Source organism: Dendropsophus ebraccatus, chromosome 4, assembly GCF_027789765.1.
Source record: "Dendropsophus ebraccatus isolate aDenEbr1 chromosome 4, aDenEbr1.pat, whole genome shotgun sequence".
In the NCBI taxonomy this organism is placed as follows: Eukaryota; Metazoa; Chordata; class Amphibia; order Anura; family Hylidae; genus Dendropsophus; species Dendropsophus ebraccatus.
The window spans coordinates 24867923-24890627 of NC_091457.1; the positions used below are offsets into that span (position 1 = coordinate 24867923).

Genomic DNA, 22705 nt, shown 5'->3' on the forward strand with positions numbered 1-22705 from the left:
AGGTGGAACGGACATTCTTCATGGACGTATTTGGTGATTAAGTTAAATACAAACCGATAATCTGCACAAATCCCCCAGTAACAAAAATTCCAGATACTATAATCATATCAGCAGTTCCAGTACATGACGCCATTACGCCTGCGTCCTTATTTTATTGCCATCATTTGGGTCATCCATTACAGTCATGGTTCTTGACGTTTTCTGTAAGTCACCAATCTTTATAGCGCGATGTTCCTTGCGATGTGATGACGCTCTTCTGGAGCCGCGTATAATGTCTTTATTATTCATGGCTTATTCCTCCCTTCCTTCATCAATAGCACATTTATGCTTTTTATTCCGGGCATTGGGCATAAACATATTGAAATGTCTATAACCGGCTACGGAGCGATATTTTATAATATTCCCATTCATTTCCCTGTGTGCATAGAATAAAGTAGCCGAAGAAGAGGAGGCAAGTAGGATGAAGCTTCTTGGACCGGTACAAACTGTCCACCCCGGCCATAATCACAGGTAATTACCAGGGCTGTTATCTGTCTTTTGCCTTCATATTGCTTCAAAGTACCTTTAATTGAATTGCTGTAATTTTTGCCCTCCCTTAATGCAGTGACTTGTGGAGTGGAAATGATCCAGTGACGTCCGACTCCATCACATAACCCCCCCCCCCCAGTCCATACCAAGCCGGTGCTGACCATAAATAGCCAATCCCCACGGCTGCTGCACCAAACGCCCTGGGGAGACTCGCCTATCCTACAATGCAGTGAGATTCCTGCTGTGTTTTTTTCTTGGACAAGTCTGCAGAGCACAACTCCTCCTGTATGCCAGCTGGGAGCACCTGTAGCACTCCTAGCACTCCACTGCCAGACACCAGACAGAGAAACTGCAGGCACACATCCGCAAGTCACTTCAAGGTTTGTTACTCTTCTTTATGTCTTTGTTACAGTTTATTGATTTTATGCTTTTTATTCTTTATTGTATAAATGTTCAATCATCTTTCTGTTCATTTGCTTTCTTCTCTTTCTTTCTTTCTTTTGTTCTTTCTTTTTCCTTGTTCTTTTTTCCTCTTCTTTCTTTTTCTCGTTCTTTTTTCCGTTCTTTTTTTGTTTTTAACTCTTCATTCATTTTTTCATTTTTCTCTAACTCTTTCTTCTTGTTTCCCTGTTCATTCTCTCTTTCATCTTTTTTTGTTTTCTTTCTTTTTCTTGTTCTTTCTTCCTTTCATCTTTTTTTTTTACTCTTCATTAATCTCTTCATTTTTCTCTCATGTTTTCTTTTTTCTTATTGTTTCCCTGTTCATTCTTTCTTTCTTTTCCCTTTTCTTCTTTTTTGCTTTCTTTCTTTTTCTTGTTCTTTCTTCCTTTCTTGTTCTTTTTTTACACTTCATACATTTTTTTACTTTTCTCTCACTTTTTCTTCTATCTTCTTGCTTCACTCTTCATTCTTTTGCCTTTTCTTTTTCTCTTTTTCTTTCTATCTTTTGCCTTGTATACAACGACTGTTACTAGTAATTTACTTACTGCAGAATGTTTAGATTTTATGATTTCTTTTCTTTAAGAAATCAAATCTCCTTTACTATTACTATTTCAATACACCCATGATTATAATTACCTTGAAACCTCCTCAAAAAAGAACCAATCCCCCCCCCCTTACCCCAGACACTTTTTGATGCACGTAAATAGGTATCACTGTATATCATACACTCATAACAAAGGAGAGTGTTGAAGTTCACAATGCAATTTTTTTTTATATTATTGTTATTATTATTATTATTATTATTATTTTTAAGTGCCAAACATACAGATGCAGAATTAACAAAAAAAAACAACATGAATAGTAAAGTAATTGACAGACTGGTATACTGGGAGAGGAGGATCATCATGAGGAAACTAGAAGCAATTAAAATTTCTATTTTCAGACATCTCTTAGTTACTCTGATTGAATGTCCGGGACATAAAAGTTATTTCATAAAATATAAAAAATATAGATTGTATCAGTTGTAGTATACATTATCAGGTCGTATATGCAGCCCTATACCTGGGGGGGGGGGCATGTCCCCCAAAAATTATAGGTGGGAAATACACTGAGTTTTTGGCTCAGGTTAAGAAATATGCTCCATCTGCTCCTTGTTAACCTGGTATTTGTATATATATATATATATATATATATATATATATATATATATATATATATACGTCTCATTCATTTACTTTCACACATTTAATCGCATCTTTAAAGTGACTTATACTTTTCTTGACTCTATTACTTACACGTTTGATTTTCTAATACAGATGCAAAAGTGTACGAGTCTCCTGCTGGTATGTCTAATAATGTGTGCCACCATCTCACAAACGTTCGGGCTAGTCTTAACAGTAAGTATTGGATGGTTTCTAGTAGACCACAGGTACTCTAATTGCTTTTTATGCTATTTATTATACTGTTCTGGTTTCTGTTTATATTGAGGGGAAACACAACTAAGAAAATCCAACTAGGTCAGCGGTTATGACCCCCAGGGTGGTCTAATGATGTAACCTGCCAAAATCTTATCATCTATGATAAGATGGTCACCCTACCCAGGAGCCAAGATTATTGACGGCATGTGATATTTAGTAACTTAGTATCCCATATTCTTACAAGACACAGTCCTGACAATAACTATACAATAACTGCAAAAGGCCGTCCTTCAGTGTGAACATGTCCAGAACAGGTTGTTATTAGGGATGAGCGAGCCGGCTTAGGTTCGGGTTCGTATGATCTCCTGATTCGTGGAGAGGGTGGATACAGCCTGAGGACCGCCTAGAAAACTGAGATACAGCCTATGGCTATGGCTGTATCCCAGTTTTCCAGGGGGTCCTCAAGGTTGTATCCACCCTCTCCACGAAGCGGGCAGACAGCGGGACTCAGAAGCCGATAGTTCAGGGTCATACGAACCCAAACCTCAGCCGGTTCGCTCATCCCTAGTTGTTATCCACTAAAAATAAACAATGAAGGTTCCTACTGAATTACTGTAAGCAGATAGGTTAAAAGACTGAAAACTGTGTTACTTTTCATTATGAGTAAGCTTTATTTGCTGTAGCCTCAATACTCCTTTTAACATTGAGGAAAGATCAGTGATGTGAGCAGATCATTTCCACAGTGCCACCTGGTGTTAGGGCACCTGTTTGCAGGATTACTTGTTTTGGCGTAAAGTCAAGGGATATTCTCAATCATCACCAGCATGTCCTTCATTAATCTTTATTGAGCAGTGTTCACATTATTGTGACAGTCTGTCTCTGCAATGTGAATGATGGCTGACCTAAGGGAGATCAACCAAAACATTGCGGAGACACCATTATATGTTTCTCTAAGTCAGTGAATCTAGGAATATTGCTCCCTGGGAAATGAAATATGCAAAAATACCGCAGAGACACCATTACGTGTTTCTCAACGTCAAGGAGGATCTCCAGTCAAGTAAACCACCTTCCAGCAGGCCACAATCATAAAATGACAGGACCTCAGCAAGGTATCCATCCACAGACAGCTGTTTCAGAGTATTTGCCCCTCATCAGTGTGGAGCAGGATTGTGGCTCATGGGATCACTGCCTAGTAACTGCATACAAGAAAGCTGGTTGACCTCAGGGAGATCAACCAAAACACCATGGAGACACCATCAGTGAATATTTGATATTTCCCAAGGAGCAATGTTTCTAGATTCACTGATGTTGAGAAACATGTGATGGTGTCTCTGAAGTGTTTTGGTTGATCTCCCTGAGGTCAACCATCATCCTCTTTCACTTAATAGGCTTTCCCCCCATTAGTCAGAATACTACTCCAAACTGATGAGGGGCAAATACCCCGAAACAACTGTCTGTGGATGTATACCTAGCTGAGGTATTTCGCAAGTTCTGTCATTTTTTGGTTATAGCTTTTTGGAAGGTGGTCTCCTTGACTGGAGACCCCCATTGGCTTGGTTGTTCCTTCCCAGAGGAAGGGCTGGCTAACTCACTGAAACTCAGAAACACGTGATGGTGTCTCCGCAGTACTTCTGCATGTCTCTGCAATGTGAACACTGCTCAATAAAGAAGATTAATGAGGGACATGCTAGTGAGTGCCGCAATGGTTTCTTTTCAATGATACAATAGTAGACTGCTATATACTCACCTAAGTCCAAGCCCATTAGTTCTGGTCTGACTAGTTGAAAACCTAAAGCGGGTGGTCAGTGTAATTTACCAGTGGCAGATGCTTTTTGTGTGGACTGTCAACTAATATAGTTATAGTTTTAGGAATTGAAATATTTTTGCAATTTCAGGCATTTAGCATACTTTCCTCCTTCTCCTCCTCTTTCCCTTCCATTGTTGACAGCTCGTTGTCTAGGTTACCGACCACCAGTAGTGTTCGGGCTGGTGTATACAGTATATAGCAATACCAACATATTTACATATATTATAAGGTATATATAAACTATGGAGCACATTTATTTAACGTGCTCCTTGTGTACGCCATGGAAAAGGGGTAGATTTTTACCTTTTTCGCGCCATGCACCAATCGTAACCCCTACTTGCCTAAAGGGCAGGTAGGGGTGGGGAGCACGGCAAGGCGAAGAAGAAGCATCGTCTGCTCCCTTGTCTAATTGATAATGGTTTATGCCTGAAAACATTCATAAACCATGCAAAAAGGTACACCTGTTATGGAGCAGGTGAAGATTTTTGCGCAATCCTTTCAACAGGCGCAGGTACAGTCGGCTTTACTCGGATTGTTAGAAATCTTTGCTAGTTTATTTAAACAGAAAAACCTCAAATTTCACGTCAACATCAGTATTCAAAGCCATTACTCAGCACTTATATAAAGCCCTTATGGCAGCGATTCTGACCCTCAATCTTCTTACTTACGGGGCCACGAGGTTTACACCTGGATTTGGGCATTTCTGCCATTCTTCTCTGCAGATCCTCTCCCTTCTGTCAGGTTGGAGGGGGTCAGCAATGGAGCCATTGTCAGGTCTCTTCAGAAATGTTTCATTGGGTTCAGGTCACGACTTTGGCTGCTGGGCCACTGAGGGCCACTCAAGTTGTGTGCTTTGGGGCATTGTCTTGTTAGAAGGTACGTTGCCCCATTCAGCTTTCTCTTACCCCTGATCAGTCCCCCCTTTCCCCCACACCATCATGTAACTGTAGGGATGCTATTGGGCAGATGATGGTTTCCTTCAGTCATGACGCTTATAATCGAGGCCACAAAGTTGGTTTCATCAAATCCGAGAATCTTGTTTCTCAGTCTGAGAGTCCTTTAGGCAGGGGCGTAACTACCATTGAAGCAGCCATAGCACTTCAATACTCTGGGCACCCTCAGCTGTCATCTTTTGCAGCACCAGCTGGTCAAGCGGGCCTCCCGGGTTCTGCTAATGTCCCTTTAACCGCAAGTGCTCGCCAGTTATGACTAGACTTGATGGCTTAGCGGTCAGTGAGGAATGGGGGGGGGGGGGGCACTGAAAAGCTATGGGGCCCCTGTCTTTATGGCGCCCCTGCCTTTAGGTGCTCTTCTCCATTAAGGCTTTAATGTGTCTTACAGAGAAGTGACTTAGTTCTGGACCCTCAGCCATAAAGCCCAGTTTGGTGGAGGCTGCAGTGATGGTTGTCCTTCTGGAAGTTACTCCCAATTACACACAACTAGAGATGAGCGAACCTCGAGCATGCTTGAGTTCATCTGAACCCGAGCGTTCGGCATTTGATTAGCGGTGGCTGCTGAAGTTGGATAAAGCCCAAAGGCTATGTGGAAAAACATGGATATAGTCATTGGCTGTATCCATGCTTTCCAGACAACGTTACAGCTTTATCCAACTTCAGCGGCCACCGCTAATCAAATGCCAAACGCTCGGGTTCGGATGAACTGGAGCATGCTTGAGGTTCGCTCATCTCTACACACAACCATTGGATACTTTGTCACATGGCTTACCAAGGTTCTTCTCCCCCAATAACATAATTTGGTGGGGTGGCAGGTCAATAAAGAGAGCTGGTTATTTCAATACTAATGGAAGCCATTGTGCTCTTGGGAACTTTCAGTGAAGCAGAACGTTCCCAAGAGGACAGAACCCTTCTCCAGAGCTGTGGGAGGAGGGGGGAGGGGGGACACAGGGGCCTTGGTACCTTGACACTGAAACAGTTTCCCTCTTTGTGACCACATGCATTAATACTGCTCCGGAAACAGTTAAAGTGGTCCCAAGCACAGTGAAGTGTCCCCTTAGTGCTACAACACACAGTAATTGCCCCGGTAGTACCTTCACACACAGTAAGTGCCCCCTTAGTGCTACAACACACAGTAAGTGCCCCGGTAGTACCTTCACACACAGTAAGTGCCCCCTTAGTGCTACAACACACAGTAATTGCCCCGGTAGTACCTTCACACTCAGTAAGTGCCCCCTTAGTGCTACAACAAACAGTAATTGCCCCGGTAGTACCTTCACACACAGTAAGTGCTCCTTCAGTTCTTTCACATACAAAGTGACCCTTTTGTGCCCTCGCACATGGTATCTGCCCACTTACTACATCCACACACAGCAACTGGACACTAGTGCCACCACATACAGTAAGTGCCCCCTAGTGCTAATGCTAGTGTCAGGAGGCTGGGATAACATTAGGGCATTAATCCCATCTGTGTTGATTCTCTTAGACCACAGAATCAAAGTGCCCACAGTCTGCAAAAGTCTATGGTGGACCACAGGGCTCCTAGCTCCATGCTATGCCATTCTATACAACTGTATGGGCATCTTAAGTGTTTCAAAGAGGTTAAAAGTCCTAGGGCAAAGTCAGTGTGATTTGTGCAATCTTATCTACACAGAAAATGACCAGCAGTGTGGATCTGCAACCTCTGACAAGTTACTAGCAGTGAGCTAGCATCTCTGGTCCCATACACAGCTCAGTTGCTAAAATAATGTGAAAGGTTTGGCGCTGTTTATATCTGGTTATGTAGGGTGGGCCGCTAGAATCAAATTCTCTGGTGGGCCCAAGGTACCCCAGTCCGACACTGTCCAGAGTAGTAGCAAATCCCCATAGAAACCTCCCCTCCTCTCTAGATTGGAAAGAATACACCACTTCCTGCAGGATGTACAGCAGCTGTTAAGTACTGGAAGACTGGAGATTTTTTGATAGAAGTAAATGACAAATCTCTGGCACTTTCTGGCACTAGTTGATTAGAACCCCTCACAAATTATTCATTGCTTTGGATTGCAGATATTTATATAGGAAAGTGTGTAATGGGCATGTCTTATACAAATGCTTCCAGACTCCGCCAATAATTACAGCTAATACAGTTAAATCCTGAGAGCCTCTGCCGCCGTCCGTCCAGAGAAGCACAATAAAACTCCAGCCAACTAGATTGTAAAGGGACAATCATTCAGTGTTCCTGTACTATATTTTATTAATGTCACGAATAAATTATGTTTATATTGTTTAGCTATTGATAATAAGATCATTAGAATAAGTGCAGATCCTGGTTAGAAAAGAGGAGCATAAGAGTTGTACATTGTTAGGCCATGTTCACACTAAGTGTAACATCAGCCATTCTGTGACATAACCGGATCACAGAACGGCCGGTATTACTGAAGACCATCCCGGACGGTACTGCAGGACCGATCAGATGATCTTCATTTCTGCCAAATTCGGATGCGGGCGCACCTGTGTGCGCCCGCATCCCAATTCACCGATGCACACAATAGAGCGTGCGGCCAGAGCCACACGCTCCATTGTGTGAACTAAAATGTTCTGTGCGGCCATTTATTTACATACAACGTAACGGCCATAACGATAGAAATAACGTCTGTGATTTATACAACACATACGTTGTGTGATCATGGCCTTACATGTAATTGTAGTTATTGCACTGCACTGGAGTCAAGGTATTTAAAGTGTACCTGTCACTTTGCCATGTCAGAGAGAGTGAAAAGTTATGATCTTTTGGGGTCTGAGTATTCAGACCCTGATCGATCACTAGAATGAGCAGCAGGGAAGGCTGATACCAAAAAAAACTGTGAGACACTCATATAATTACCCTTTGTTGTTTGATATCTCCACCCCATGCCGATCCCCTATCCCTGTGTGTACATTACATGTCACTCTGCTGTGCCTGTGCTGTGCTCTCAGTTTGAGTCACAGTGACTCAAACATAAGGAAGGTAAGGTGTTCTGTATCAATAATGAACACTATATGAGTAAAGAAGGGGTTAATGGGTTAACGCTCCCTCCACTCACAACTTCCCAGGGGGCTGCAAACCTGCTGGTGCTGGTACTTGCTGGTACCAGTGTTGGCTGCCTGGAGCAGCTATCAGTGAAGGGGTTAATTGAGGGGTCAGAGGGAAGCAAATGGGAAGCTTGCGGGCGAGGAGAGCTGGAAGACATCTGATCACCGACATTGGGGGTTCATATTAAGAAATCTCGCTTATTTACCGATTTCACTGTACATGCATCCAGGGGCGTTATTAGGATTCATGGGGCAATATATATGTTTTGTGATGTGCCAAAAAATAAAATCTCTCATGGCCAGAGGCAGAATCCTGGCTGCAGCCACAAGAGTGACTGGCAGAGCAGTGTGCCAATGGCTGCTTGCTCTGTCAGTCTACTGTATTTAACTATAAGGACCTGTTAGGTGTCCTTATGGTTAAATACATAGATGCAGGAGAAGACTACCTTCTGGTAAACCCCTTATGTACTGCAGTGTGTATATGACCCAAAGTTAACTTACATGCTGCAACACAAAAAAGGGTTAAAAAGAAGAAGACAAGGGGACTTCTGATTCATTGCTTGTACACTGATAACCCCTGACCTCTGCATAAAGAAGATCTTCACATTTTCCTACTTGATTGCAGCAGCAGGGGTTATCAGAGCACTAAAGCAGCGATCTCCTTGTCTTCTGTTTTTATCCCTTTTTTTATGTTACAGCATTGGGTCACTTACAATGCACAAGACTGGAGAACACAGAAATGGCTGCACATCACACCCATGGTTGATACTAAAGCTTGATCAGCTACATCAGACGTGTTAAACTCAGGCCCTCCAGCTGTTGAAAAACTACAATTCCCAGCATGCCTGGACAGCTAAAGCTAAAGCTTTGGCTGTCCAGACATGATGGGACTTGTAGTTTTGCAACAGCAGCCTGGAGGGCCTGTATTTGACATCCCTGAGCTACATTAAAAACCAACATCAGAAGTTACTATAATTTGATCAACCCATTTTGCCTCATGTACCACGTGCAGGTCTTCTAATCCACATGAGTCCCTACTCTAGCCATGGTGCAGTGTTCGCCGGCGACAACCACTGCCGCAAAGCCAGTGCCCACAGGGGGAGCGGCCCAGTGGTCCAGCAACCACCGCCAGAGCCGCACCGCCCCACAGACACGGGCAGCAGAGGCAGTGGCCAGCAGCCAACACCTAGTGTGAACAGATCTAAAAGCTTATTCCATGTGCTCCCAGCTAAACTGATAAAGAGGAGGTACTTACCATGTACATTACTTCCCGCTAATTGGTCACATATGGGTCTTACTAAGAGGGGTGCACTAGAAGGGTCAGTTACACACTGCAGTACATAAGGGGTTAAGCAGAAGGCCACAGGACGGCTCTCACCTTCCCTATGCATCCCCAGGCCCCATAGCAGCTGCGTGGCCTTCCTCTATGGTAGCTACGCCACTGCATACATCTCATAATGGAGTGTCACCAGATCTTGTTGGTAATCTCTCACCATACATCTCAGGATATGTTAGGTTTAGAGATAATCTAAGAAAGAATACATAATGTATATGTATCTGTATCTGTATTGCTGCTTGGAGAGGCTGACAGGAACCATCCAAACTAATCCAAGTCGGAGGTGGCCTAAACCTTGTAAAAACGGATGAAAAAAATGACATTTATTAATATTTGCTTTCACAGGGGAAAGAGAAACGTGGCTGGACGCTGAATAGTGCGGGTTACCTCTTAGGACCACGTAAGTAGTAGAATTATTTTAGATTTTGAATTTTAAAACTGAGATCGATGTAGGTTTAAGGAGGCCTCAACCTTCTATGTAGTGTCCCTCTACTGTAGGCGCTCTTCTCCATTGTTCAGTCTGCAGAGAAACGGAATACTAGCTCCTCCATAGGATTTCTAGCAGAAGGTCTAGAAAAATCTCTCATGCCATAAAATGTAACCTTCGGTGAAAACCCAACTTTTTAAATCCTTAGAATTCTAGCCGGGATGTGAAGAGGCTCTTTAGGGCTCCAACATTGCTTCTAGTATTGTAATTCATCCCCAGCCTTGGGACATACTATGACATCTTGGGACATACTATGTCTGTGCATCTACACACCTCAGTACAGTAGTGTCTGTGGATCTACAATGTACATAGCGATACGTAGCGATAAACGCATCCAACAATGTCCGAATGTTCCAGCACTTTAATTCCCTTTTTTTTTATTAAACAGCATTGAATCTCCGGCGTTCATTTTCATTAGCGGGCTGGAAGTGGCATAATGTGGGTCTGTTACTGCCAGATGCCAGCTTGGTTAACCTGGCTAACAGCCATCATCCTTTATTTCAGGTCGTATTGATCATCTTTTACTGGTTAAGAAAAATCCCATTGTAATGGGAAGAGAAGAGTCTCCTGGGGAATGTAAGTAGGTTAGGAAAGGGCCGTATTAAGTAAGAGTGTAAAATAATCCTTAGGGCCAGTTCACAATGAGTAAACACGGCGTAATTCCCGGAATCCCGCCGCGCTCAGTGTGCTGCTTTGAGTGAATGAGAGGGCGCGCGCTTGTCCACTGCCGCCACTCTCCGCTCAAAGAACTAACATGTTAGCTCTTTGAGCGGAGAGAAGAGCAATCGGACGAGCGCACGCTCTCCCATTCACTCAAAGCAGCACACTGAGCGCGGCGGGATTCTGTCTACTGGCCCTTAAAGGGGAACTCTGGCGATTTTTTTTCTCTTTCAAATCAACTAGTGTCAGGAAGTTATATAGATTTGTAATTTAATTCTATTTAAAAAGCTTAAGTTTTCAAGTACTTATTAAGTGCTGTATGTCCTGCAGGAAGTGGTGTATTCTTTACAGCCAGACGCAGTGTTCTCTACTGCCACCTCTGTCCATGTCAGGAACTGTCCAGAGCAGCAGCAAATCCCCATAGAAAATCTATCCTGCTCTGCACAGTATCTAACATAGACAGAGGTGGCAGCAGAGAGCACTGTGTCAGACTAGAAAGAATACACTTCCTGCGAGGCATACAGCAGCTGATAAGTACTGGAAGACTGGAGATTTTTAAAAAGAATAAAATTACAAATCCATACAACTTTCGGAAATTAGTTGCTTTAAATGAAAAAACAAACAAACACCGGAGTTCCCCTTTAAGGCAGATGTTAATTGTAAGATACAGCTGACGCTTTTAGAGTGGTCTGAGCCCGCTCTATATTCAATAAAGGCTGAGCCACTGTAAAAGATGTGCGTTTCAGTGGTCATAAAAAGGTTAAAGAGGGTCTCCAATTTTAGATACTGGTGACCTATCCTCAGGGTAAGCCATTAATATCTTATAGAAGAGAATGGGAGCTGAGCGGCAGTAACCCACAGCCACCACCGCACAATATACAGAGCCAAGGCCTCCGGCTGACACTGCATATACTGTACAGTAAGTGTGTTGGGATGTGGGAGATCTCCGCTCACTCCAGCTGCATAAGAATAGATAAAAATAGTATAAATAATTTAACTTTATTAATAGGAAACGAGAAATTTACATTTAAACATTCAATTTTTTAAAAAAAAATAATCTAAATTTCCACGTAAAATTAAAGGTACCATAAAATCACATTGTCAGGATGGTTAGACCCTTAATAATGAGAGGTTTATGGAGTGTACTAGGTGCAGTCAGAGCAAACTGTATGCCTTCCCTCTTGTATTAGGAAGTCCAAGGTTCATCATCCATTCATCTACACACACTATATAGTCCATTTAAGTGGTTATCCGATGAATTCATTTATTGTAATTAATTATAAATATGTGAATGTAAATAATAAAAAATTAATGTAAGGGAACTCAGAACCTGGATGGGTGACAGATACAGACAGATAGTGTGAGTTTTAGCCCCCCCCCCCCCCCAAGATTGTTCTTGCCTACTTACCGCCACGACCCTAGGTGGTCGGCGACAACTGGGTGCGGGCCCCATGCTGGATAAGTGAAACACAGAACGAGACAGGACAGACAAACACAATAAAGAAGGGTCAGGGAGATAGGAAAATGGTACAAAAGCAGCAGGTAAAACGGAGTTAAAAAGCACAGTCAAAGAGGTCAGAACACCAAGCAATACAATGCAATATGAAACACCAGCTCTGGCTATGAAAGACAAATCTCAAGCAATGTCCAAGAGCACAAGTGAACTTCTTATGAGCTGTCTGAGTCCTGGTCCAGGGCCTGATTGGAGCATCCCCTCTGACATCCAGACCACAGAGAGCACCGACTGGTGGAGAAAGGGACTGTCAATCACTACACAGTGCTGGAATCAGTTCAGACTGGTAGGAAGCAAGCTCACTAAATCATGGTCTAAAGCGCAGTTTCTGCCTTACTTTATGGGCAGAGCACCACATTGAGGTCTGAACAGGTGCGAACAGAAGACTTAAGAGGTTAGACATGTTGACGTGTAGATTTTATCAATATATACCTTATTAGAGCGCCACCTGGTGTTCAGCCTCCTCACCCTTCAGTGCTCCCACCTTCTACACTCTGTATGTGCAGATTATTTACTGTTTTGCAGTAGGGATCTCTGCTGGTGAACAGGATCTGCTGTGGTCCTTGAATTCTCTGCTTGTCCGAGGAGCAGACGCTGTGGCATACTTATCTTCCCTAACAAGCAGAGAAGAACTGGCCCCTGCACAGTAGTTACTATCTTCTCTGCCTGTCATAGACGTAAAGTGTGCACTTATTTAGGCACAACAACATGGGAGAAGGACAAAGGGTTACATAGTTACATAGTCAGTACGGTTAAAAAAAAGACACATGTCCACGGCAATAGCGCCACCCCCCCCACAGTGCCATCGTTGGCAAGACCTTTAGGCCAGCCTGTTCCAATGGTTGGGAAGGGGGAGGGGCCTATGTGCCTATGACGTCATGGAGGGTCGGGGCCAACGTAGCACAATCTGCATTTGATAAAAGATCACTTTTTATTAGAACAAGCACCATGATGTAGCATATACAGTAAAATAAGGTATGAAACTGCTAAATTTACCCATTACACCTGTGTAGAGATGTCATAAAGCAAAAAGGGGGGGACAGTGTCACTTTAAGGGAGAAGTCTTATGGATTATAAAATTTGGCAGCCCTCAGGGCCAGGGGAAAAATTGATTACAAGTACTAACTTACCTCTCCCTGTGCCCACGGTGAGCAGCGGGACCAGCCGCCACCACTCACCGCGGGCATGGGGAGAGGTAATTTCCTAAAATTTCCCCCTGCCTGCCGCCGGATTTTATAATCCACCAGACTTCACCTTTTAAAGGTCAAGATTTCCTTAAGGGTACAAACCCACTTGCCGGATCTGCAGCGAGTCTCCTTGCTGCGTTTTAGCAGCGAGACTCGCTGCAGATCCCGGCCCTATACTTTCAATAGCAGAGAAACTGTCTGCAGCCCGCCCCATTAACCCCGGGCCGCCGGAGACTATACATTACCAGGTCCCCGTTCCTGCTTGCTTCGGGGCTCCCGGTGTCTTCACGGCCCGCCCGGCCAATCAGTGCGCTGCGGCGGGGCAGTGCCAGGTCCCGCCGAAGCAAGCAGGAGCCGGGATCAGGTAATGTATATCCTGCCCGCCCCCCTGCAGCCCCGATCGCCACCAGCCCCCGGCCGCACCATTGCCACCAACCCCCGGCCGCACGATTGCCCCCAGCCGCACGATCGCCCCGCATCCCCCAGCCGCACGATCGCCCCAGGCCGCACGATCGCACGTGCGGCCGGGGGCTGCGGGGCTGTGGGCAATTGTATGGCCGGGGGCTGCGGGCGATCGTGCGGCTGGGGGCTGCGGGGCGATCGTGCGGCCGGGGGCTGGTGGCAATGGTGCGGCCGGGGGCTGCGGGGCAATCGTACGGCCGGGGGCGATCGGGGCTGCAGTGGGGCGGCCAGGATATTGGCCAGGCGGGCCGTGAAGACACCGGGAACCCCGAAGCAAGCAGTAACGGGGACCCGGTAATGTATAATGTCTGGCGGCCGGGGGGTTAATGGGGCGGGCTGCAGACAAAATCGCAGCAGGGATGTACATCCCTGCTGCGATTTTGTCTTCCATTGAAAGAATACGCAGCAAGGGGACTCGCTGCAGATCCGGCAAGTGTGTTTGTAACCCAAAGGGGATTATACAGAATTGGCTTGTTGGTGGAAAAGTCTACTAATATGTGATCAATATGGGCCTGGGGGATTGTACAAGGAACCTGTATAGTAAATCTCATGGCTTGGCAGAGGTTCTTAAGGACAAGATTTAAGGAAAACCGATCCTTAATTTGCTAATGGATTCTCCTTTTGTATTTTCTTATTACCACTGCAATGTGTTTAGTAGCAATGTAAGGAGCTGCTTCTTATGCAGTAACCAAATAGTTGTAACCCAAAGGCATAGTTAGGATTCATGGGGCCCCATAGCAAGAAACTGTACGGGGCCCATGAATCCTGTATGGAGACCCCACCACCACCACCACCACTTATGCACAAATTCATATAACTTTGCACTGGTCCCCACATCACAGCCCCCTACTGTCAGCTGTCTCTTTTTTCGGGGGGGGGGGGGGGGGGGGGGGGGGGGGGTGGTTAGGGGGCATGGAAGTTAAGTCCAGGTGGTGGCCAAGGATGGTAGACATTTGTGCGGGTGGGATGCGCAGACAGCGGCTGTGGATGGCCCTGTCACTGTCAGAAGGGGGGGGGGGGGAGCTGGGGTGTGCAGGCAGCTGCCGTGTCACTGTCTGGGGTGGATGTGCAGAATGCGGCCATGCACATGGTCCAAGGGGTGAGTGTGGGAGCGGAATTTGCAGGGGGTGGCCATGTAAACTCTGGGGGGAGGGGGATGTGCATGCAGCGGCAGTGGACTCTGCTGGGGAGCTGGCGCTGTTGCTGGTAAGTGAGCAGAAAGTGCCACTAGTAACATGGAGGCAAACCACGTGCCCTGCCAGGTCCCCCTTCCCCACAGGTCCCATAGCAGATGCGTGGTCTGCCTCCATGGTAGCTACGCCAATGATGTAACCAGTGAAAGCAGGTGGGGCACGGCATTATATTATATTATATTACTTTAATGCTAATATGTAGAATATGCTTCACTGGTGAAGACTGGAGAAGAACATTATGATATCTGTCATTTTACTCTATTAGATCCTATTTCAAAGGATGATTATCATTATTCTGGCAGATCTATGATGTTCTCTAGGTTACCTGTATGCAGCTGCTTACCCTTGCACAATGCCAGTTGCTTGTACATCTTCATAGCCAATGCATTGCTTATTACATTATGCAAATGATTTATATTGTTTATGCTTTGTCTTACATATACAGCCAGGCCGTCCTGAAGCTACGGTATAGGAAGTAACTGCTCCTATTCATTTCTTTCCCAGATGCTGTAGATAATCATAGATCTTTTAATGACAAACATGGATTAGCTGGGAAACGTGAGCTACCGCTAGAAGAGGAGGTGAAGTCAGGTAATCAAACATTTTACAGCTTTGTTGGAACCTAGAAATCACTGACAGCTAACCACCGCCCCCTAGTGTCAGCCAATGAAACCACAGCCTGCAGTTATAACTAAAATATAAAAAATAAAACGTATTCAGCGTGATAAAAACTGATGGCCAAACCCTTCAGATCAGTAAAGATGAGTGCTCAGGTCCGTCCGTACCTGACTGTGCAGCATTTGATTTACAGTAACTGCAGAAGTTGGATGCAGCCCTAGGGAGTACCGGAAAACATGGATCCAGCCTATGGCAGGAAGTATTTTGCACTAATACACTGTATATTACACTACCAATACACAGTATATTTCTCACCTGGTCATCTACTCACAGAGTGGAGGCAGAACACTCAGGCCCCCGATGTCTGAAAATCAGCACAGCCAGTGATATACTCCTGCTATATACTGCTGACACTCTCAGCATTTGCATGGGCTATTATAAAAAGTGAGATCTTCCAATAGTTTTATGGGCCCCCTGGGAGCCTGGGCCCCATAGCAGCTGCCTGGTCTTCCTACATTGTAGCTATGCCACTACCTGTGGATATTGAAATCGTTAGCTGGAATACCCCTTTAAGGTTATGCATAGAGAGACACTTATACACTCAGTAGTCATATATAAGATATGAAGATGAAGTCACCCTCCCCACTATCGCCTTTTCTCTGTTTTCTCATTACAGACCTACAGATTTTTCTCAGTTTTTCACACTATTAATGACCCTCAGTACAATCCGGTGCTCCCCGACACATAGCTTTGTCCCAGCACATATAGCTTAGAAGAAAGTTGGAGCCAAACTAATGAAGAGGTTATTGTTATAATGGGATAATTAAAATGCTGAAATACAATAGAAAAGTATAGAGGCTATTTAACCTGAATGTGACCCCGGTTATGGGAGACGCAATCTGATTTACAATGCGGAAAATAATAACCAGATGTCATTAGTTCTATTCAGTGTCATGGAATTGTACTAGAGGTTTATAAGATTGACTCTGTGTGAGGCTTATCTGAAAATACATATATTACTTTACTACTTTCCATATGAGTATATATGAGTGGGATATTCACAGTATTGATGATAGGTAACAAGGCATCTCCATATCATATCCAAAAATCATATATATTTTTATTGGGACGTATAGGGAAGTATGAGGTATGTTTGCAGCATGCTGCCTTGTGCTGAGGAGTGAATACAGCAGGTGCTGCCGACTTGCTTTGTAGAGAGAGAGTGTGCTGTGTAGAGCAAGGTTCTGCAGTAGCACTGGGTGGCCTTGTAGAAAGCAATGCAGTCTGGGAATTGTAGTTCTGAGCCAGTACTGAGCACAGTCATTATCTGACATAGGAAGCGACCCGCAAACACAAAAAACACATAGGTATTTGGTGATTTCAGAACTAGGGCAGACAGGGAAGATATGATATATGCTTCTGCAGTATGCTATATTCTTCTGCACTCCTTTGATAATAACTATGCATGGGGCCAGGCCATGCACAAGGATCCTGAACTCAGCATTCATGTAGGGGGAATTTATCATGTGCGCCATATTTTTATAGTGGGTGGGGCTTAGAGGGAGGGGTGTGGCCTATCACAACCTGGAAAATTTACTCATAAAAATTAGCAAGATTATGGCACAGGGATAGATGTAATACATTCATTAACAAGCCTTCAACTCCCAATAAATTTGGAGAATATAACTATCAGGGCTACTGACTACTGAAAATGAAAAATTAGTTTGTACCATGGGCCAAAATATAGAAAAATACCCTGCTCCATGTACTGTAACTCACTACTCTAATGTTCCCAAATGTTTTACTTCTTTAACTACAATTTAATATTCCTTTCCAGGAAACTTTTTTAGAACCCTGTCTGAGGACAACGTACTGCGCACACTGGTTGAATTTTTAACGTATTTACACCTGAAAGGTAAGTGTCATGTTCTAATACAAACTAGTTAAAAAGCTTAATTCTGCCTGGACACAATAGGGTGTAAATGTTTTTGTGTGTATATGTGGTCTTTGCATTTACAAATGGGTTTTCAATTCGGCATATTTATCATAATCATAAGAGAAACAGATCATTAATCTCAGTTAGACCAGCCAAAGATAACACTGCCGGCTGCTGGTTAAAGCGCTCAATGCAGTGAAATCCTAGGTGCATTGCCCCTGGCAAACATGAATATGCAAAATGAGAGCCTGTGGAGCCTCATTTAAGAGTCTCGAAACACAGGACTAGCCAGATATCCTTCCGGAAAGGACAAAGCCAAGGGGTGGCTCCTGTAAGGAAACCACCAAAGCCACCATATTAAGTGGCCCTATAAATCAATGTAATGACAATGGAAAAACCAAGGCCAGGTATCCATCCACATACAGCTGTCTCAGGGGTGTTGCTCCTCATCAGTGTGGAACTGGATTCTGGCTAGGTGGGAGCAATACCTAGTAAAGGCATAAGAGAAACAGATCACTGATCTCAGGGAGACCAGCCAAAGATAATACTGCCGGCTGCTAGTTAAAGCGCTTAATGCAGGAAAATGTTAGGTGCATTGCCCCCTGGGAAACATGAATATGCATAAGAAGAGCCTGTGGAGCCTCATTTAAGAGTCTCGAAACACAGGGCTAGCCAGATATCCCTTCGGGAAGGGCCCTGCCAAGGGGTGGCTCCTGAAGGAAAACCACCAAAAACACCATATTAAGTGGCCCTATAAGTCAATGTGATGACAAGAGAAAAAACAAGGCCAGGTATCCATCCACATACAGCTGTTTCAAAATGGTGCATGGACTTTCCTAAATTTGAGCCCACTGTGAAGCTAATGACTGTTAGTGTTACACAAAGCTAACAGATGTAGCCATTTAAGCGTGGTCCGGGCTAGAGTGTACACTAGTGTTAGCGACTTTTCAACTACTACAACTTTACAACTGGTTTACATGTGACATGTGAGTAGGAGTAGCAGGAACGGGGTGAATCCTCCTGGGGCACAGCACATTTACAGTAGGACAGGGCTCACACCACAATTTGTACCTTTAAAGAACAGATATGTCATGAAACTTTCAAAAAGGCGACCTATTTTCTGCTCATATGGGGACGTAGCACATTTATTTCAATGGCCCAAGAGTACTCAGCAAGTGACTATGTTTGGGACATTTTTAAGGTTTTGGTTCAAATCGAGAAGCATGGATTGTAGCCACTGGCTGAGTACAGAATGAGAGCATTGAAATGAATGGCATCCGAGCAAGAAGTGCAGATCTACAATACCAGTCTCTGATAACAAAAGCTAATCCATTTGGGCACCAACAGTCACAGTGAGAGAACATGTTGGCCCTATATAACTGATTACGGAACGATTTTACCATAAAGCCGAATACATAGATGATGATGATCTCAGTATATTTTCTATTTTTTATATGTTCATTCATATTCTTAGGCTATGTTCACACATTGTATGACACCGGCCGCTTCGTGACCCGTGATTCCATAGACGGCAACATAACGTATATTTTTGTATTAATCACGCCCGTTGGTGCAATCGGCAACAATGGCCGTACTTTTACGAAAATATACGTTGTGTGAACATATCCTTAGACTGCATACATTACATTATCTAAACATGTCCAAGAATTGTTCAGCTGACAGCTATCTCTCCCGTCCTCATCATACACATGAACGTCCGGCATGGCTGAGCATTCCTTTATTCTCTATGGGGAGGGGTAATCTCTCCAAGAACAAAGGGGTTGGGCCATGATTTTCCATTCTGCCCAACCACCACAGAGGATGTTGGTGGAGTTACAGGAGACCCCCCATACACTACATACTGACGGCCTAACCCGCTGCCTGCGTATATATGGGGACCTTAAGACATTTTTAAGACTTAGTGAAAAGCACATATAGTTCACTCCACTCCTAAATGGTATTTTAAGGTACCAGTTCACATTTGAGAGAAGGTGTCAGTGATGTCTGATGTCTGTCCTGATAACTGATTCACTGTCACATCAATACTCATTGTCCCCATCGCCTAATCTGCCTTCTTTTCCTTCTTCCAGAGTCCGGCGCACTTGAAAACTTAACTTCTCTGACATCCTCAGAAGAAACAAACCAGTCATGAAAATAGAAATCCTTTGTATTTGATTGTATAATGATGAGACGACCGATCCAATCAATGTTTTCACTCAATGTCCATAAAGATCCTCTTATAAATATATTCCAATGATATTACAGTGTATTTTTGCTTAAGTAAAATGAAGCTATACAATAAAAAATAGCAGCTGCTGTTGGATGTTATTCATAGACGTATCATTAAGTGGCCGTTATATCGGCACCGTGGATCTGTTCACAAACCTGCTGTGCATCCACAGGGACATCTATGGCATGGGTGGGAAACATTTTTCAGATGAGAGCCATTTGGATATTTTAAAAAAATATAAAATTTTAAACTAAAAATTATTCTACTATACTACAACACCCAACAATTCACAGGGATTACAATACCCAACATGCTATATTAAAGGGAGGGGGTGTAACTTACACATGGTGGGGGACAGTCTTATTGAGTCACTTTGTTCCCAATGGTTGCTAACACATACATGTTGTTTTTTACAAATTACTCTCTTGTCTTTTTTCAACCTTATTAACTATGTAACCAACACCAAAGTGCAGCAATAAAGACTTCTCCACCAGCAACAAATCAACACCACAGTGCAGCAATAAGGACTTCTCCACCAGTTAGAAATCAACACCACAGTACAGCAATAAGGACTTCTCCACCAGCAGTAAATCAACACCACAGTGCAGCAATAAGGACTTCACCACCAGCAACAAATCAACACCATGGTATAGCAATAAGGACTTCACCACCAGCAACAAATTAACACTACAGTGCAGCAATAAGGACTTCTCCACCAGTTAGAAATCAACACCACAGTATAGCAATAAGGACTTCACCACCAGCAACAAATCAACACTACAGTGCAGCAATAAGGACTTTTCCACCAGTTAGAAATCAACACCACAGTATAGCAATAAGGACTTCACCACCAGCAACAAATCAACACTACAGTGCAGCAATAAGGACTTTTCCACCAGCAAATCAACACCACAGTGCAGCAATAAGGACTTCACCACCAGCAACAAATCAACACTACAGTGCAGCAATAAGGACTTTTCCACCAGCAACAAATCAACACCACAGTGCAGCAATAAGGACTTCTTCACCAGTTAGAAATCAACACCACAGTGCAGAAATAACACCCTCTCCACCAGCAACAAATCCACACCACAGTGCACAGTCCCATTCCTACCCCTCTACCTAGCTAGTTGTTTTTACCGCCTTTCTACCCCTACCCCACTAGTAGGAGTGCTGACCCCTTCAGCACCTATTCTAGTGGCGGCACTGACCCTCTCAGCACCTATTTTACTGACAGCACCAACCTTCTGAGAACCAATTTCACTGGCAGCATTGACTCCCTCAATCCCTCTTTTTATAGCAGCGTTGATCCCTCAGCAGGTCTTCTTATGGCAGCATTGACCCACTGCGATCATTAGTTATAACCAAGTTAGGTGCTACAAGCTTCACTCCCCGGCTGGCTGCCTGATGCAACTGATTACAGAAGTCGGTAATGGAGCCCACCTCCTGCAATGAGTCTGATTGGTCTGAGCTTGAAACGACCACTTTCAAGTGTACTGCTAAAGTTCAAGTCCTGATCGATCTTCACACTGGGCATGGAGAGGTGCAGTCCTCACTAGGCATGGAGGGGTGCAGCCCTCACTGGTCATGGAGGGACGAAGTCCACACTGGGCATGGAGGGACGCAGTCCACACTGGGCATGGAGGGAAGCAGTCCACACTGGGTATGGAGGGACGCAGTCCACACTGGGCATGGAGAGGTGCAGTCCACACTGGGCATGGAGGGACGCAGTCCACACTGGGCATGGAGGGATGCAGTCCACACTGGGCATGGAGGGACGCAGTCCACACTGGGCATGGAGGGACGCAGTCCACACTGGGCATGGAGGAACGCAGTCCACACTGGGCATGGAGGGACGCAGTCCACACTGGGCATGGAGAGGTACAGTCCACACTGGGCATGGCGGGATGCAGTCCACACTGGGCATGGAGAGGTACAGTCTACACTGGGCATGGAGGGACGCAGTCCACCCCGGGTATGGAGAGACGCAGTCCACATTGGGCATGGAGGGACGCAGTCCACACTGGGTATGGAGGGACGCAGTCCACACTGGGCATGGAGAGGTGCAGTCCACACTGGGCATGGAGAGGTACAGTCTACACTGGGCATGGAGGGATGCAGTCCACACTGGGTATGGAGGGACGCAGTCCACACTTGGCATGGAGGGATGCAGTCCACACTGGGTATGGAGGGACGCAGTCCACACTGGGCATGGAGAGGTACAGTCCACACTGGGCATGGCGGGATGCAGTCCACACTGGGCATGGAGAGGTACAGTCTACACCGGGCATGGAGGGACGCAGTCCACACTGGGTATGGAGGGACGCAGTCCACACTGGGCATGGAGAGGTGCAGTCCACACTGGGCATGGAGGGACGCAGTCCACACTGGGCATGGAGGGATGCAGTCCACACTGGGCATGGAGAGGTGCAGTCCACACTGGGCATGGAGGGACGCAGTCCACACTGGGCATGGAGGGATGCAGTCCACACTGGGCATGGAGAGGTGCAGTCCACACTTGGCATGGAGGAACGCAGTCCACACTGGGCATGGAGGGACGCAGTCCACACTGGGCATGGAGAGGTACAGTCCACACTGGGCATGGCGGGATGCAGTCCACACTGGGCATGGAGAGGTACAGTCTACACTGGGCATGGAGGGACGCAGTCCACCCCGGGTATGGAGAGACGCAGTCCACATTGGGCATGGAGGGACGCAGTCCACACTGGGTATGGAGGGACGCAGTCCACACTGGGCATGGAGAGCTGCAGTCCACACTGGGCATGGAGAGGTACAGTCTACACTGGGCATGGAGGGATGCAGTCCACACTGGGTATGGAGGGACGCAGTCCACACTTGGCATGGAGGGATGCAGTCCACACTGG

The 22705-nt window shown here is 45.1% G+C and overlaps 1 protein-coding gene across 2 annotated transcripts; it reads left to right on the forward strand.

Moving 5' to 3' along the window:
- Positions 1-704: 704 nt before the first annotated feature.
- On the forward strand, positions 705-19881 carry LOC138789515 (galanin peptides-like). Of its 2 annotated transcripts, XM_069968193.1 has the most exons (7): positions 705-908; positions 2286-2366; positions 9880-9934; positions 10526-10597; positions 15541-15627; positions 17492-17569; positions 19681-19881. In XM_069968193.1, exons 1-7 carry the CDS (start codon positions 816-818, stop codon positions 19740-19742), a joined length of 528 nt encoding a protein of 175 aa, XP_069824294.1. In that variant the 5' UTR covers positions 705-815; the 3' UTR covers positions 19743-19881. The 2 variants fall into 2 exon arrangements, with proteins under 2 accessions (XP_069824294.1, XP_069824295.1); XM_069968194.1 differs by lacking the exon at positions 10526-10597 and having other exon boundaries at positions 706-908; positions 19681-19877.
- Positions 19882-22705: the final 2824 nt, after the last annotated feature.

Coding starts and splice junctions, on each gene's coding strand:
- LOC138789515 (XM_069968193.1), top strand. CDS start 816: ATGCCAGCTGGGAGCACCTGTAGCACTCCTAGCACTCCACTGCCAGAC. Junction 2,367..9,879: donor CGTTCGGGCTAGTCTTAACA/GTAAGTATTGGA, acceptor TTGCTTTCACAG/GGGAAAGAGAAACGTGGCTG. Junction 17,570..19,680: donor AACGTATTTACACCTGAAAG/GTAAGTGTCATG, acceptor TCCTTCTTCCAG/AGTCCGGCGCACTTGAAAAC.